Below are 17114 nucleotides of genomic sequence, written 5' to 3'. Positions count from 1 at the left end.
GCATCGCATGCATTTGCAGTGAATGTAACTGTTATTATCGTCTTATTGTCTGTGTTGAATAAAAATAAAAAGATTCACCTAGGTAATTCATCACAATTTTCTTTATTTACAAGGGTTGGGCACTAGGTGTTTGAAATAATAATAATAAAAACACAACCAAACTTAAATTTTTTAAATTTATTGTATATATGCCACACATCAAAACCGATGTAAATTTATTAAAGAACAAAATATATACAAAAAGGACAGCTGAAATGGGTTGAACTGTTTATTTTCAATCATATTTCTTAAAACATTTGAACAAAACCCACTAGTTTCATAGTACACAAACCAAACTGAAAACACAATAGCAAGCAGGCTACAAATCTTAAACTAAAAGCAGTGAGAATTAAGGTAGTAACTGAAAACAGTATGAATGAGCAAGTGTGTGTGTGTGTGCGCACGTGGGAGCCCCAAGATGCTGGGATAAGCACCAGCCCTCTGTGACCCTGCAGAGGATAAGCAGTATGTATGGATGAAAACGGTATTCCATTTACTGGATGATTTTGTAAGAATTTACATAAAGACGATAAATCACTGTAGACTATTGTTAAGCTATAACCATCTTATACAATGAACTTTCTGACTGATAAGCCTAACTTTATCTACGAGCCACAAGCTCAAGAAGAGTTGATGCAATCTTGTCAAGACTGGTGGAGCTGGACGCTTCTGGAGGTGGCGAGGATGATGGGTGGAACGGGTCGTAGGGTTCGTCGCCTGGTTGACGGTCACTCTGATGAGACCTCTGCTGCGCTCTCCCAGCATACATCCTTGCTTCTTCTTGTAGAGAGGTTGGTTGGAAGTGAACAGGATGCTTGCCAAAGCTCTCTGAAAGCAAGACAACCATTAAGAATCAATCAGGGAGTTTATATAGCAGATGTTATATTCCAAAACACTGTAATCACAAGGTTATTCCTCGTCATCTGTCCTCAGGAAGACTAGTTTGCCATACAAGCATTTGAAAAAATTGGATGTATGACTACCTTGAAAACCCCTCTCAACATCTGCCGGGCCTCTGTTCTCAAAACGCTCTAATGAACGTCCCCAATTTCTTTCCGGATCCAAATTTCCAAAGCCAATGTAATCATCTTCATAATATCTCGTCTCTTGAGTACTCCTTGGAGCTTCTGTTCTTGAATATTCTTCAAAATGCTGTTCCTTTTGTCTAGGATCTTCATCATAACGTCTCCTCTCATGGGGAAGATCTCGTGGGGTCTCTTGTAACATCGTCTTTTGAAATCCTCTGGGATCATTGGCGTACGGCCTTGCTTCTTGGAGACCACTTGGATAACTATCATATCGTTTTGACTCTTTGTAATCATCTTCATAACGTCTGGTCTCTCTAAGACTTCTGGGGTCATCCCCAATTTGTCGGACCTCTCGAAACATTCTAGGATCATCTCCATATTGTCTGGATTCTTGGAAACCTCTGGGACCATCATCGTATCGTCTGGCCTCTTGGAAACCTCTCTTTTCTAAATGCATGCCATCTGGATCATCCCTTGTCTGCTTTACCCCTCTATGATCACTGACAGGTTGTGAAGTATGGCCCTTTAGATGAAGGACGACAAATAGAGAACAATCATTTAGACTGAATTAAATGAAAATCATTCTTAGCAGATAGCACTGCGCTTACCCCAGTACTTCTGGATTTGTTTTCTTGAAACTCTTTCAAAACTGTGCACAGCTTTTCTTTAAGGAATCTGGCATCGTCCATGTTATCAATCTTGATGTCATTCTGTAATTTAAACCGAATAAACAGTTCAAATGAAAACTCCAGTTTATCCAGTAGTCTTTTTCATGTTTGTCAAATGTTCTGCACTCACAAGTATGTCCAGAACATTTTCATGTTTTGGATTAAGATGGGATGTACTCCCAGAATCCACAAATTGGTTATTAAACGACTGTAAAAAACAACAACAAAAAACAATAAGTATTCCAAACAAACACCATAAGTTCATTTGTATCACACCAATATAATGGAGCTACAGTGGGTTAATGCATAGTCCAGCCACAGTCTTCATCTGACTGTTGAAGTATATATGACACAATGTGTGTGATTAAACATTTGAAACATTGAGTACATGTGGCACATCACTCTGTTTTGTATGTGAACAATGAAGCCAACTGTAGTTTGATTAATGTGAATACAATCCATGCTAGAAACAAAGAACATCTACAATCACACTATCTGCTTACGTTAAGGTTAGAATTAGAGAATTCCTACTGTATTCCTACTAAAATTACCAGAATCTGTCTGCAATATTACTGCACTATTAGCCTGACTTCACAAAAATGGACTAAAGCGTTTAAATGATAACTGCATCTAATTGCAGTTCATGACAAAGTATATCACAGGAATATCTATACACCATATTTAAAAAAAAAAACATGTTATCTTAAAGTAGAACATTTTATGCACAATTGATTTGAGTGTAAATAAGGGTCTTTGCAGTTTTACCGGAGGATTTGCTCTAAACGGTGCTCCTCTTGGTTTCTCTTTTAGGGTGGATTTATATGAATGTCTGAAAAGAGAATTTAGTAATAAAAAATTTAAAAAAGAGGAAACATTAAAGACACCAGCCTTATGTAATTTCTATGTAAAACACTCATCAAATTTCATAATATTGAGCAACAACTATGATTATGAAATGACCTTGTATGTGCGAGTGCTATTTCCTCTGCGGTAGCATCAGAGAATCTGCTCTTCTTTTTCTTTTTAGCTGGAACCGCTTCTTGTGAATATGTTCTTGGATCTCTGGGTTCAAACATAGGGGGGTAACCTTGTACCTCATTAGCTTTGTCCCAAGGCCTACTGTGCATTTCTCTGACGGTCCCCCTTTTCTCCTCATTTCTTCCATGCATTGACATGGGATTCATGGCAGGATTTCTCTCTTCATAAGCTGCATACTGCCTACCTTCCATTTGCTCTTTCTGATATTCTGATGCTCCCGGGCGGATTCGGAGGTCTTTGTCATTGAATCGGTTTATTTTGCCTCCTGAGAACTGTCCTCCGCCAAAACGTTCTCCTTCATAGTCTTCTTGAAGTCTCCGTCCACCTTCGTCTGCATAGGGCCTAGTATGCATTTCTCTTTCAGGATAATCATCACCTTGTGAGTATCTTCCTCGAATGTCGGCATCATCGTGAGGTTTCTGATGTCGGTCTTCTTCTGGATAGTATTGTTGGCGGATTGCGTGACTTGGATTATTAGGTCTACTGTACTGGTCATACTCATCTCCTGTATAATAGGGTCTTCCGTGTCGTTCTTCATCTAAGTATGTCTGTTTTTGAACCTGTTCAGGAAAAGGCGGCTTCCTAAGGGAGTCTTGTCCATAGTAGGGTTGTTCATGAACACTAGCCCGTAAATCACTTCCTGCTTGTTACAAAGAGAGAGAAAAAAGGGTAAATTTCACACACACAAAAAAAGTTCTTATCTATGAAAACCCAGCTGGTGATTGAAAGGTCAAATATTCACCTTGAAAAACATTTCTGAATTTCTCCTGAGGTCTTTTGAGTGCCTAAAATGAAATTACAGATGCATATTAATTCAAATTTCTATGCGTTCTATCCAAAGTTCTTCAAAATAATCCATTTTACAAGCAACACATCCACTTAGAATATAATACCACTGGCTTTCCCCATCCCTCCTGCTTTTCGACTACTGCAGCTTTGGCTCTGGCAACGAGACCTGGCTGTTTCTGGTTGTTGTCTTGCCATGTCACCAAGTCTGGTCTTTTCAGCTCCTGCCAAAACAGATCAAATGTAAACTATTTATTTCACTCCGAACAGTAGAAGATTAAAAGTATAAGGAGGAACAAAGTCACCATACCAAGTATTTTTGTCTGTGTTTACGTCCAACGATATGGGCCACCATGCTGTAAAGGTCCATCTCCACGACACACATTCGGCACTTGTACTTCAACACAGTTTTGCCATCGTCAGTGACATGATCTGGAATCTGTATCAGGGAGTTGAGACCTAAAAAAAAAAAGAAGGAAGAGTGAGTGGTGTATTTCAAGTGAAAAAGATATTTTGAAAATGTCTCAGTACTTTTCTCAGCTATACAATAAAAGTCAATGGGGTTCAAATTCCAATGTTATTTTGGATCCCACTGCCTTTCAGAGTATGTTACTCTGAATGGTTTTGGTTATGAAGTCATCTTACCAATGATGGGCTCATCAAGTTTCAGGTATTCCAAATATTCTATTATGTCTGTCCATTCCGGCAGTGGAGGGGGTCTCAGAATCTCTCCTACAAGGACAGAATCAGCTCATAAAACATGATCATTTCAGAAGTTTACAAATATACAAAATACATATATTCTTTATGTCTGAAAATCCTATATTAAATCTACAGTTGCAGAATCTGCGAAATATGTATGAAAATATAAACCGACACAGTTGCAAAAGGTGCAAGGTCATGCATTACGTTATTATGAGCTGTATCTACCTGTTCACACAGGTCAGATCACAGTAATGGTTGTTGTTTTTTTTTGGTACAAATTAAACACAGTGTATTAACCTTTGAGAAACATTTCCACAAATTAGCTGAAGAAGATTCATTTCGGTGTTAAAACAAAATGTTGGTGTTTGCTTCTATTTGACCTACTTTCAAACAGACAAGGCAAAATTCATTTCCACAAACATTGTTTCTGCTTAAAGGTGTTGATCTAGATCTGAGGCTTTTTGGCAGGCAAAGCAGTTCTTGAGTCATCCTTTGTACTGTTATATAATGGCTATTTCCACCATATCTGTGCTGAGACCTCACATTTCCATCAGAATCCAGAGAGTCCCTCCAATTTTTAGCCATCATGAAAGACGTCACTTGATGAAAGAAAATCTGGTCTCGAATTGTGGAATAATGCTGAAACAAGACCAAACTGTCCAATCCATATGGGCATCTTAGATCTCTAGAATCTAAGAAGCTTTGGGAAAATCCTCCAGCATCAAGCAAAGTGATCTTTCACAGTGCAAGAAACAGGTTTTGCCCAGGTGATGAGCTGGTACACCGACTGTACTAGCATTTACAAATTCCTATGGCAAAACTGTATCCCCAAGATTGTGACCAAACCAGATGCTATAGAAATTTATACTTATCCAGCTATGATACTGTCCATACACATAATGTGTATGGCATGCTTCCTTGTGTTGTCCTCAATGGCTGCTTTAGTAATCACCAATTTATACAGGGACACTTTGAAGTTGAAAAATAAAATAAATCTGCTGAGCACACTGAAAGCTTTGTGCTATTTACAGCATGTATGATGTTTTTGGGGAACATCATACATCACACTGAACAAAAAAAAAAACATACTGGAGGGCACGAACAATGAATTGAACCATAAGGTCCTGAAAGTTCAAATTTTACAGATCTATAAAGATTTATATGTGCACATCATCATTACTATTTTTTTTTTTAAAACATGTCCTTATAATCTTTAAATCAAAGACATGATTGCATCAATGTACACATCAGAGAAGTGAAGGCGGGACGATAAAGTTGTCCAATAGCTGAACGAGTTTCATTACTTCCCCACCACAACCAGTCACCTACATGAAACGATCGCAGCGGGGCCAATCAAATCCTGATAAACAAACTCAAGTCCCATTTTTTTCTCATTCAAGAAGCTGTTTCACTCAGATACACGGCATGATAGGAAAGAAAAGAAGGTTGCATTTTCCATCGCATGCCAACCTTACACACAAAGTTGAAAAACTCACCCATGTTCTCCCTAAAATCCTGAAACAGATACAGGTTTTATTCTTTGAATAACAAAAAATGTTATTCCAGTTTTTTAAATCTTCCACTGCAATCTTCACTGCAACTAGAAAAATCCACTTAATGGATAAAAATAATCCAGGTCTGTGTGATTCCAACATGATTATGTTTCTTCTTTGTCTTCAAATCCATGACAGACCAAAAAAAAAAAAAGTCTTCTAGCTTCTAGGTCTTCAGTTCTTGTGATGATTCCTATCATCGGTGGTGAATCCTGTGAGCTTTATAGATGTAATGTCCAAACATTTTAATGAGAGAAGGACATTTTTCTCTAAGGAAACCCTTCTGAACACCTGACAATCTGGATACTTACAAACTCCTTGAGATTTCGGTTGAATTTCCTGATATGATTCATTATATGTGCTTTTAAATAGCACATTAAATTTCAATATATTCTCAAAAATAAATTAATTTGATTCCGGGACATTTCATATAATCTTATTACATTGATGATAACTCTGTCTGAACAAAATTTGATCTGACTTATTTTCACTTTATTTTAACGCAATAAGGACTAATCACAGGAACACTATAAACTCATTTATTTTAAGAAATCCAACAGAATCAGGGGCCGTGAGATGCCTAGACATTAAAAGTAATTCTGGATAAAGTTGTGACTTTTACTACTTACCTTGTGAAGCTAGGGTGTCCTCTTTCTTTGAAGAGATAAACAGTGGAGGAAAAACAGTCACAGGTGATTATACATTTTACTTATGTGCACTTCATAGGACCTACTTGCAATGCTGAAATAAAGTAAACAGAGGTTAATAACACACAAGCAACAAAGAGTGTTGTGATGGTAGATGGTCCAAACCCCAATAGGAGAGACCTTCTTTTATCATTGGCCTCTTGATTAAGGCACTTTTCCCCAGGCGCTCTGTGGAAACCATAGAGTGCATCATTCTGGACAAAAAGTGCAAGTTTGAAGAACTGCAAGTACAGTTATGATGAAGGAAGCATTGTGTATGGGAAAATGAATCCCACATTTTCCAGAAAAAAAACTACAAGGTTGGGTTTCACTTGTTCATGAGAGGAACTAAGATGAATGATGAGGCATTTCACAAAAGTAACATGCCATGATGGAACTGTAAAAGCTAAAAAAAATCTGAATGAGAAAGTTCAGAGTCCAATCAGAGCATACTTGATAGAAGTCATTCAAAATAACAAAGATAAAAAAGTGTTCCTGGATTTAAGCAGGACTTCGTATCCTGTGCCATTTTATAAAACAACCAAGTTTCTAAGTGATATAATAGAAATAAATATGGATTATTTACTGTCCAGCCCTTTGCAGACCGTAGCTCTAAAGGCACAGCAGTCTCCACAAAGAATACACAAAACAGAAATAACATGGGAAGATCTGTATGGTCAGAATTCCCGTTTGACCAAACATAAGTATAAACTATTTCCAATGCACAAATCTGAAATCAAGCTGAATATATGATTGTGCTTGAGGAGTGTCACTCAAGGAGAATCTCACAAGCTTTGGAAAACCAAAGCAACAAGGAACAGCTGAGAAACTTTAAAAGAAAAACTGTGCAGTCTGACTCCTGGAAATATTGTGGCCAGCCAATCAGACTGGAACTGGTAGATTTTGACAACTCCTGGTATTTTAGCACGCAGCATCCAATCATCCTTTAGCAGTCTTGTGAAGAAGAACATCATCTTGCTGCACCAACAACAGCCAAACTGGCTATAGGCTGTCAAACTACAGCACATTTTAGTGCAGATGACAACTATTTGAGTAGTGTGAGGATGCCCTCAGACTAAAAAAAACAAACAAACAATGGAATATGTTACAGTGCTCTTGAATCTTCTCAAATAGACGGAAGTGTACAAGAGTATACATGTTGTTTCAAGCAGCTCCATCTCTTCTGGAGATTGAAGATCCATGACAAGGGTTCCATGACAGATCCAAACAAGGGTTTTGGGGTAGAAACCCTTGTTAAAGCAAAAAGATAAACCTCTAAAATGATAAAGTGCATTTGGTCCTCAAGATGAAATGTAATTGGACTGGTATCTCACTGTCTTACGGTAAAGACAAAGACAAAACAAACTGTAATCAAACAGTCCAAAACACTCCAGTGTCCACACAACTCCTCCTAATTAGCTTTAAAAGCAGAAAAAAAAAAAGAGTAGTTTTTTAGACCGGTAAAGAAATGCAGAGATAACCTGTATACAAGGTTGTAACCTGTGTACACAGTGTCTTAAGACAAGAAATGAACAGGCAAAATGTTGTTCACTGGTTGATGTCTATTCCTTAGAAATCCTAAAGTTAAATGAAGCAGAAAAGTGAGTAAAACAGCACACTGAAGTATTATACTCTGAAACCACTTAAATATCAAAACACAAAAATACTAAATTATGCATGTACTATCAATCAAAAGTTTAGAAAAATAAAATATATTCAATGTTGTTAAAAATATACTCAACAAGGTTCATTTATTTGATCATAAATACAATAAAACACTGGGGAAAAAAATACTACAATTAAAAAAAAAAAGAAAAAAAAAAAAAATCGATTCTATTTAAATTGAAATGTATTCCTGTGACGGCCGAGCTGAATTAGCAGCAGCCTGTCCCACGATTCTTAAAAAAATCATTTGAATATGCTGATTTGATGGTTAGTTATTATAAATTATTATTTGCATTCCTTCAGTCACAACACTGAATTTTCTCTCCTTACCTTCAAATGCTGTAAAGTGGTCACGTGGATTTTGAAATGCGTGTCTCCCCGTATTCTTTTATCGCAGATCTGAGGAACAACATTTATCGATATTAAGTCCCGCAGAGTTAGGTCAATGCATTTACATGAGGTTTTAATAAACAGGAAAAACTTTAATAACTGTTTAGTGACCTCGGGTCAAAATAAGACAGATTTACCGTGCAGTCAATGAAGCTGTTGGCCTGGTCGTCGTCGTACACAGTCAGTAAATCCGCCATCTTTCCAAACTAAAACAAGACAGTGTTGTGTTATTGAGTGCTATTCCTACAGTAAGATCTTGGTCAAACCATGCAAAATAAATGCAGTAGAGAATATATGAATCAAGTAAACGTATTACACTTGGCATATTAAATACATCTACGTAATAAATCATATTTGCGACGCACCTGTTATAAAGCCTCGCTCGCAAAAATTAGCACAAGATTAGCGAATTAGTGATCTGCGCTTTTAATGCACTCAACACGAAACTATTTTCTTAAAAGTATTTATTCTTCTTTCCAGTTTCTTCTTGAAAATGTAAAAAAAAAAACAACAACGACGTAAATGAAACAAAAATGGTCTAACGCAAATTCCCCCCGTTAGGCCACTTCCTCAGTCCTCGACTTCTTCTGTGGTGCAATTCTCTTTGCTGCAAAAAAAAAAAAAAAACCTTCGTACCACCTAGTGGATGGTTAACAAATAGCTCATCAAAAAATCCAAATTGTGTTGTTCCCAACCTATGTGACTTTCTTTCTTTCTTTTCTTTTTTTTCTTTTTTTTTTTTTTTTGGAACATAAAATTAAATATATGTACAATTAAAGCGACGTACAGCCTCAGTCACCATTCACAATAAAAAGCATATACTGAAAGTGAATGGTGACCGAGACTCATTCTTTTGTGGTCCGCTAAAGACATTCATACAGGTTTGGGACAAAACAGATCACAGATTTTTCATATTTTGACAGATTTTTATATAGATGAGCTAGAAACATTATTCTGTTCAAATGCAGCACACATTGATTATCTGAACGCTACACAATTGGTGCACAGACAGTTTTCCCCACCAGATGTCGGTGTGATGCAATAAGTGACATTTCCCAGAAAAATACAATACATTAATTCCACTGAGAAAGACAAACACCTTAGGCTCTACCTCTCTTTTACAGTTTAATTTCAAAAAGATTGATAAAATTATAAAATAAAAACGACAAGAGGAATTTTAAAGCATGTGTGCATAACAGCAAACTTGTTTTGTTCTAAGAAACAGATTTTTTTAGTTAAATTTGACCTGCATTTAAAGCCAAAAAAAATTGGATACAGGTCTAAAGATTCCTAAAGAAATTATATATATAACCTATATTTAATAGGTCTTAATGTATATCAAGATTTAAAAAAAGGCAAAGAAAAACAACCCTTTCCTGGATAATTTCAGTTAACTTTAGCATTTCATAATATCTCATGTTTTATAACAATGTATTAATTCATTCACTTGCAATTAAACAAACTGTGTACTTCAAAATTGTGAAAATCCATTAACCCAATATATATATATATATATATATATATATATATATATATATATATATATATATATATATATATATATATATATATATATAGTTGAGTTGCTACAGGTGTTTAGGAAGTGTAGTGTTTATTGTTGCCATGTAGTGTTTTAAGAGAAAACTACAAGAATGTTTTATTAAAATTGGGGCAGAAATGACTTGAAGAAAATATGAGAGTAACATTTGAGTGTTCAGTCATTTTAACAAAATATTGTGGCTTGAGTCACCTCATTATTATGTTTAGCAGGAATGGGTTTACAATAAAAACTTTTATCTTAGGTTTGAGAGAGATAATCAATTCCAATAAGACATCTTTGGTACATCAATTTGTACTTTATAATAAATATAGATCATAAAGAGGCTCTGAAGTGTTAAGAGAATGTTTCAAAATCCATCATATTGTACCTAAAAAATCATTATGGGGCCCATGAGGACCCAGTTAAGGTCACGGGAAAGGGAAAAGGCTTGGAAAGAGGCTTTTTCGGAAGCGAACTCCCGCCCCCTGCAGTCTTTCCCGACTCCGGTCTCGGCTACGCTTGGGAGAGCCGCCGGCCGGCGCTGTTAATGTGTGTTCTCCAAGATGGAGGAGGTTTTGTGATGTTCCCCAGCCCTCAGAAGTGATCCTTTTTCCGTCCGTGTCAGATCATTCTTCAGACACTGGGGCGGACATCTTTTCTAAATCCTTCTGCCCGTGGGGGGAATAAAGAACAACTTTAGGATTTGGATATTAGGTTTTTTTGTGTGTTTTCCGCCACAGCCATGAGCTCGGGGGAAGGGGCCGAGGAGGCGGCTAAGGACGCGGCCGATATAGCTACGTTCTTCAAATCTGGTAAGCGAGGGCTGTGGGACATTGTTCGTGCACTGGCTCCTGTAGGGTGGGTGGGGAAGCGGGGTCGCCCTGCACATTTGCAGTCGAGTTTGTACCATATAATGCATTAAGTGCAAAAATCACCACTACGCTGGTCTGACAACTTGCATTAGGTTGAAGATGTGGTTTATAACAGCCTCGCTGGAGAAATTTCAGCTGGTTGTGTCGCTAGCTCGTGCGAGCCATTGGTGCTCGCTGGTTAAAGCTGGTTAGATATTTACAGAAATCATTTTCACTTCTTATAGATTTGATCAGCTTAGTCAGTAAGGGATAATAGGGATCATTATGCTAAGTATATTTGGGTCAATCGTGCAACTTATTGATAAAAGAGCTTGTAGCTAGAAATAAGGTTAGCTGGAGGGTTGTGCAGGCCACCTTATGCATAAAAAAATTAAAACGAACAGATAAACAGTTTTTTTTTCCAGAACCCCCCTATGAATATAGTCTATTATCATCTTTAGTACTATACTATAGTATCTTGATTTAGAGGCAGCCATAAAAATAAAGTAAATTCAGTCCCCTTTATGCCACTTTAAAATCAACTGTTACCTATCGAAGGTAAATGACATGCTGCTATTTTCAAACACAAGGCTATCAGTCAGCCAGACAGACAATATTATATGAAATATCAGCCGGCTCTGAGAATCAAAGGTAGTCCGCAATGTAAACAATGACCTGGCGTGGCTCTCTCTGACTCCCTGCTAACTAGCTAGCATGGTGTGATGTGCTGAAAGACTATTTAATACCACAGCACGTAACGTTATAAGGCCATTATTCGTGTAAAATATATCGGCAGACACGATTGTGGTTATTTCGGTTAATTTAGCTTCGAAACAGATTTAATCTGCAGCCTGATTGACTCGTGTAGCATTTGGTTGCTAAGTTAGCGAAGCTATTCCAGAAAGATTGATGACACAATTACCTTGTCTTGAAGTAGCATATGGAATATTATATTCATTTTAATCAAATATTAGATTGCTTTTATGTTAGTGAAGATGTAATGAGGTATATGCAGGAAAATAACCGAGAGCTATCTGATGATGATGATGATGTATACAGGCTTGTATAACACATATATATAGAGAATGACACACATCTTACAGTTTTCTGATAGCAGGATGTACCAGCACTGGTTAATCATTCACCAGACACATTTTAATGCTCTGCAGAATGCATTAAGGAAATATTTAGTCCAAGACTAGGTCACAAAGTCCTATCCTGAAGAAAACAACATCTTAAACCAGCCTAAGCTGGACTGTTGATGTCCCAGCCTGGTCAGGCCGGTTTCACGTGGATTCTGGGACTTTCAGTTTGTCATTCTGGAGGACCATCTTGCTGAACACCAGCTTGGCCAGGCTGGGAGACCACCTTAAATAGCAAATCGGGTTATAACAGCTTGTTTTTTGTTGGGTAACCTTCTCGAAAGTAAACAAGGCAGTACCCTCTTGAGATACGAGCGAAGTGGTTTTGTTTTGGTTTAGGTAGTGAAACCACAATTGGAAGTTCTGCATCTCTCTGTTTTCACACCGGAAATCTTTGGTTGTTCCAGAACCCTTAAGAGGTTTATGGTTTTAAGCATCTTGCTTTTATTCAGCAAAGCTGCTAAGTTACTGTTTAATATTATTACCCATTTGACAGCCTCTTGATGTTTGTGTGATTTGTCCTGTCTGCTTGTATGAGTAAGTTCGGTCTTATTCAGTTTTTGCTCATATTGGTGTACCGTCATGTTTGAACACGCAGCAGCTTACAGACCATGTCTCTGTCTCATGTCCCCACCTCCTCACCCCTGTACTCACTAAACACCTTGACCCTGAGTTTATCATCCGTCTACATGCCATAGAAATGAATCTTCTTGTCTGCTGTCTAATACATCAATGATGATATACACTACTGTTCAAAAGTTTGGGTGGGTTTGATTTATTTATTTATTTTTGGAAATAATTTCATTATTGTATTCAGCAATGGTACACTATGTTGATCAAATGGGACAGTTTTCACAAAAATAATAAGCAGCACAATATTCTCAACATTGATAATAATAAATGTTTCTTGAGCACAAAATCTTAATGATTTCTGTAGGATCGTGTGAGTCTTCATTCTGTGAGTCTGGTCAATTCTTGACAATTCTTTCAAAGTTCATTCGTTCACAGCTGTAGTAAATTCTAACACTTTGAAAATGTTCTGCTACTCTTTTGATTGGCTTCATCAGTAACTTTTTAAAGCTCTTGGGAGTTTACGTGTAGGGACTAATCTGTGACTTGTTTATTGAGTACATAAAGCACAATCTAGACTAGTTTAAGTCATGAAGAAATATGGACATGAAATTTTAAAAACTGTCTTTAAAGGCTATGTGTGTAATTTTTGCACCACCAAATGGAAATGGAAAAAAATGACAGTTTTCAAACATGTTTCCCAAACACTTTCCAGCTGCCCAAAACAGATCGCCCCATCCCCAAACATGTGCCATTGGTTGAGCCATACACTAAATAATTGTGTTCACAGCGCGTATTGTTGCACATGAATTTGCTTTAAATCTCATTCTAATGTTTATGAATTTGGAGTATTCTAAAAGAGAGAGCATGTGCTCGAAGTTAAACACACTCAAATCATCTCCACACAACCTTTCTTTTACAGCCTTTCATCACTTTTAGCAAATATGACACTCTCTAAAGACAGAACCTCAAGCAATGACAAATGTGCCAACCTGAAAACCAGTTCAAACACTATAGACACCTTTATACAGACCCAGATAACTGATCTTTCGCTAGTCAGCTATATATCTGTGTTGTTTTAGAGAGAAACCTTGCAGCTCAATAACGCTTTAATGCAGCTTTCAAAGCTACGCAGATTTCACACACATTTTGTGAACGAAACCCAATGATTTATATAGTGCTACTATCAACATAATAAAATAGGACTGAAGAAGGTTTTTTAACTTTATTACACGTCACTATAAATGTCCTTGGATATATCTGAATTTTTTTTTTCATTTCTTTTTGAGTACTTACTCTTAATATTAAAATCGTAGTTGTATGTTCATTCTCGTTCCTGTATAACTCTTTTTGAACTTTGCATTGTGTGCTTAATTGTTCTTCTGTTGATTTTGATGGTGCCTTTGTCCTTGGCTAATAGGCCCCCTGGTAGTTTTTGGAGGCCTGGCAGTGGCTCCGTTTTTCTCTCTGCAGCGTTAGATGAATTTTTCTGACACTCAGACGTCATGTGGTTCGCACTGAGGAGTTACATTTTCTGTCGTTGACTGTTACCACCCCAGCTGGATTGTCCCTGCATTCAGCCCGTTCACCCCAGGCTCTTTCTCTCTTTCTCCTTTTCTCCTTCTATGTCTCTGTTTTGTCATTGCCTCTTGATTTATCCGGCTTCTCTATCTCTCCTTCTCCCTGTCATTTTGTTTCTCTCTCCCAGTTTCTGGTTCGGCTCTTCTCTCTGTCTCCATGTGTGGTAGGGAAAGGTCGTATTGACCTACATTCGCTGGGTTAGGAATGGTGCACTCGCTGCCCCCTCTGTCTCCTGGCACAGCAGAAGAAGATCCTACTTATTCAACTGCAGAGAGAGACACGCCAAGACGGCTTCCGACAGTAAATCACAGAGGCCAATGCTGGATCATCCTGAGAGAAAATGAGGGACATAGTTAGAGGGAGGGGGCAGATGAGAATCAGAAGAGACAGAATAAGGCCTGAAATGAGGTTGAGAGGTAAAACATCTCTCAGAGAAACTGTGTGTGCAGGAACATGTGTTATTGATGACAGAGTCAGTTATTGGCATTAATTCTGTTTGGTGGAAGCTTGTCAGTATGATGAGAACCAAGGCTCAAAATTGGGACCATTTTGGTTGCATATGGTCCCATAATTTAATCTGTATCTGTTTGACCTCAAAGTATATTTGAGAGCATTTGTGAGAGTGCATATAGTTGTTGTAGTGCGACCTGTTTTAATTTCTCTAAAAACGTTCACAGTTATGTGCCGAACCTGTACTGACAGCATATTTGGTCTTCAGCGCTGATAATATTAATTGCTTTTATTACAGGTGTTTTCAAATTTTTTGCCAAGTTCCTGTAAATATGATTTGTCTTAAAATATAATGCTGTTTAAATATAAAACTATTTATGAAGATCCATTAATACTGTGTGGAGAAAATTATTATTATTAAAAAAAAGTTGTACTCTCATTGAATTAAAAAATAAATAAAGTTGTCTGGAAAATATTTACTGTCAGTTAATAATTGTGATCAATAAGAATAAAAAGATATTAATCGAATATGTTTAATGTATGATGTTAACTTTGACTTTTTTTTTTCTTTTTCCTGTAATAGATTCTGATGGTCAATCATGGTTTTCTGGTTTCATGTTTTTTGTTTTGTTTTTAATGACCTACTAAACTTTAGAATTTTTCCAGGAAATATTTTTTCACATTGCTATGCTGCTTTCATGTCTCTTGTATGAGTCCGTGGTGGTGATTAATTTATTATTTTAAATATTGTTTTGTATTGATTAATTTATTATTTTAATGTCTACAAAATTGCCAAATGCTGTGGCAATACAGCATTATCAATATTTTTTTATGATGCTGCATCAATTGTTCATTTATGTTCTAATTCTAGAGTTCATTTAATGAAGAAGCTAGTCAAATAAGCATAAACTCTGAAACTATAGCCAGAGGTAGCTGGTGATCAAAGCTCTATTCACGTCCATTTATACTTTAAAAGTATTTTACGTCGCAGTCTTGATCACTCTATTTTGCCTTTATGACCTGCTGATTGTATATTATCCCTGAACAGTTAATTTTACCATAAAAATACACATCTGCTTCAACCTACTAGCCACATGAGCAATGCGACTAGGTTATATGAGGTGATATTAAGCTCTTGATTACAGCACTTTGGCCTTTGACAAACATACAACAGTATCATTCCTGGTAATCATCAGGAATCATTCACAAAAGGATAGCATTGTTGTTTGAATACAATAGTGCAGAAGTCCAACTTCCCTTTTTGAAAACAACCGTGGTGAAGAAATGTTTTTGTATTAAAGGGTCCCTTAAAAGGCGCACCTGAATCCTATTTCTGTTTAAAAAGCCCCCTGACACGTGGCCCAGTTCTTTCATTGCAATACGTAGGGGCATTGCCTGAACCATCAAAGACATCAAATGTTTGGAGGGCGATGCCATCCATCCTCAAATAGATTTTTACAGAACATGCATTCATATCCTATCCTTGTTTCGCAAACTGCCTTAGCTCTTCCTCTTTTATTCCAGGACAGCCTAAATGTTAATTGTCGTAGGTTTGTTGGAAATTGTGGTGTTTCTTCAAAACTTGGAGGACTTGAGAAGGCACAGCTGCATCACTTTGAGTCCTGTGTAAGACTGCTATGAGCTTTTGCTTTCATCACGTTGGCCTAGTTCCTCAGTCAGCCATCAGCTCCAGCACAAGACCCTGAGGATTCAGTGCTTGGGGTCAGTTGTTCTCTCATCCCATCTCTGCCCATGCTCTGTTTTCAGTTTACTCCATACAGCCTGCAGATTCACTTGTTGCAGCTAGGTTGGCGTATCGTTTCACAGAACGATCTGCACCTCTCTCATTTTCTTCTTAGGGATGCACCGATATTAACATTTTGGCCGATACCGATAATTCTTTATCGGTTATCTTCTTTTTTCTCTTTATCGGCTATCTTCTTTATGGGATTTTCAGCCGAAAAACTTAAATGGCCAAAATTGACCCAAAGTTTGGATAATTCAGATTTTTTACAATTGCTTTTGAAAGAATCATTTTATACTCACTGAAGTAATAATAATATAATAATAATATATATAGCTAATTTTAAAATGCAATTTACTCATTTAATGGCAAAGCTGAGTTTTCAGCAGCCATTACGCTAGTCTTCAGTTATAAAAAAAACATTATAAATGGCTAATTTGATTATTATTATTATTAACAATGATCAGTAACGGTATCAGTGTTGAAAAAATTATTTTGCTTCTTAATATTTTTGTGGAAATCGTAATGATTTTTTCAGGGTTCTTTGAATAAAAGATCAAAAGAACAGTATTTATTTCACATAGAAGTATTTTGTAACATTATAAATGTAAAAATAAAAGTAAAGGATCTGTGATGCCATAGAAGAACCATATTTGTTTCCCCCCAAAACCTTTAAGT

At 36.9% G+C, this 17114-nt stretch overlaps 2 protein-coding genes across 11 annotated transcripts in view; one reads left to right on the top strand and one right to left on the bottom strand.

Moving 5' to 3' along the window:
* Positions 1–255: 255 nt before the first annotated feature.
* On the bottom strand, positions 256–9159 carry si:ch211-13c6.2 (uncharacterized protein LOC100000125 homolog). 3 transcript variants are annotated; one of them, XM_019123938.2, is made up of 14 exons: positions 8924–9159; positions 8696–8764; positions 8499–8567; positions 6447–6471; positions 4205–4291; positions 3870–4018; positions 3667–3783; positions 3516–3558; positions 2696–3416; positions 2501–2564; positions 1866–1943; positions 1676–1777; positions 1023–1590; positions 256–867 (listed from the first exon to the last, which is right to left on the bottom strand). In XM_019123938.2, the coding sequence occupies exons 2-14, from the start codon at positions 8753–8755 to the stop codon at positions 641–643; spliced, it is 2310 nt and encodes a 769-aa protein (XP_018979483.1). In that variant the 5' UTR covers positions 8756–8764; positions 8924–9159; the 3' UTR covers positions 256–640. The 3 variants fall into 3 exon arrangements, with proteins under 3 accessions (XP_018979483.1, XP_042600981.1, XP_042600982.1); XM_042745047.1 differs by having other exon boundaries at positions 2696–3413; XM_042745048.1 differs by lacking the exons at positions 6447–6471; positions 8924–9159 and having other exon boundaries at positions 8696–8765.
* A 1384-nt stretch (positions 9160–10543) lies between these two features.
* Positions 10544–17114, top strand: part of trioa (trio Rho guanine nucleotide exchange factor a) — a 95421-nt gene continuing 88850 nt past the window's right edge. For 5 of the 8 annotated variants that reach the window (XM_042745967.1, XM_042745962.1, XM_042745960.1 and 2 more), the window contains exon 1: positions 10544–10910. In XM_042745967.1, coding sequence (XP_042601901.1) covers positions 10841–10910 — 70 coding nt within the window. In that variant the 5' untranslated portion in view covers positions 10544–10840. The remainder of the gene's footprint in view (positions 10911–17114) is intronic. The other 3 variants (XM_042745964.1, XM_042745963.1, XM_042745958.1) reach the window with 1 other exon arrangement.

This window comes from Cyprinus carpio, chromosome B19 (genome assembly GCF_018340385.1).
Source record: "Cyprinus carpio isolate SPL01 chromosome B19, ASM1834038v1, whole genome shotgun sequence".
Classification (NCBI taxonomy): domain Eukaryota; kingdom Metazoa; phylum Chordata; class Actinopteri; order Cypriniformes; family Cyprinidae; genus Cyprinus; species Cyprinus carpio.
The sequence above is the reverse complement of the archived record's forward strand: the minus strand, read 5'-3'. Positions and strand labels throughout refer to the sequence as shown.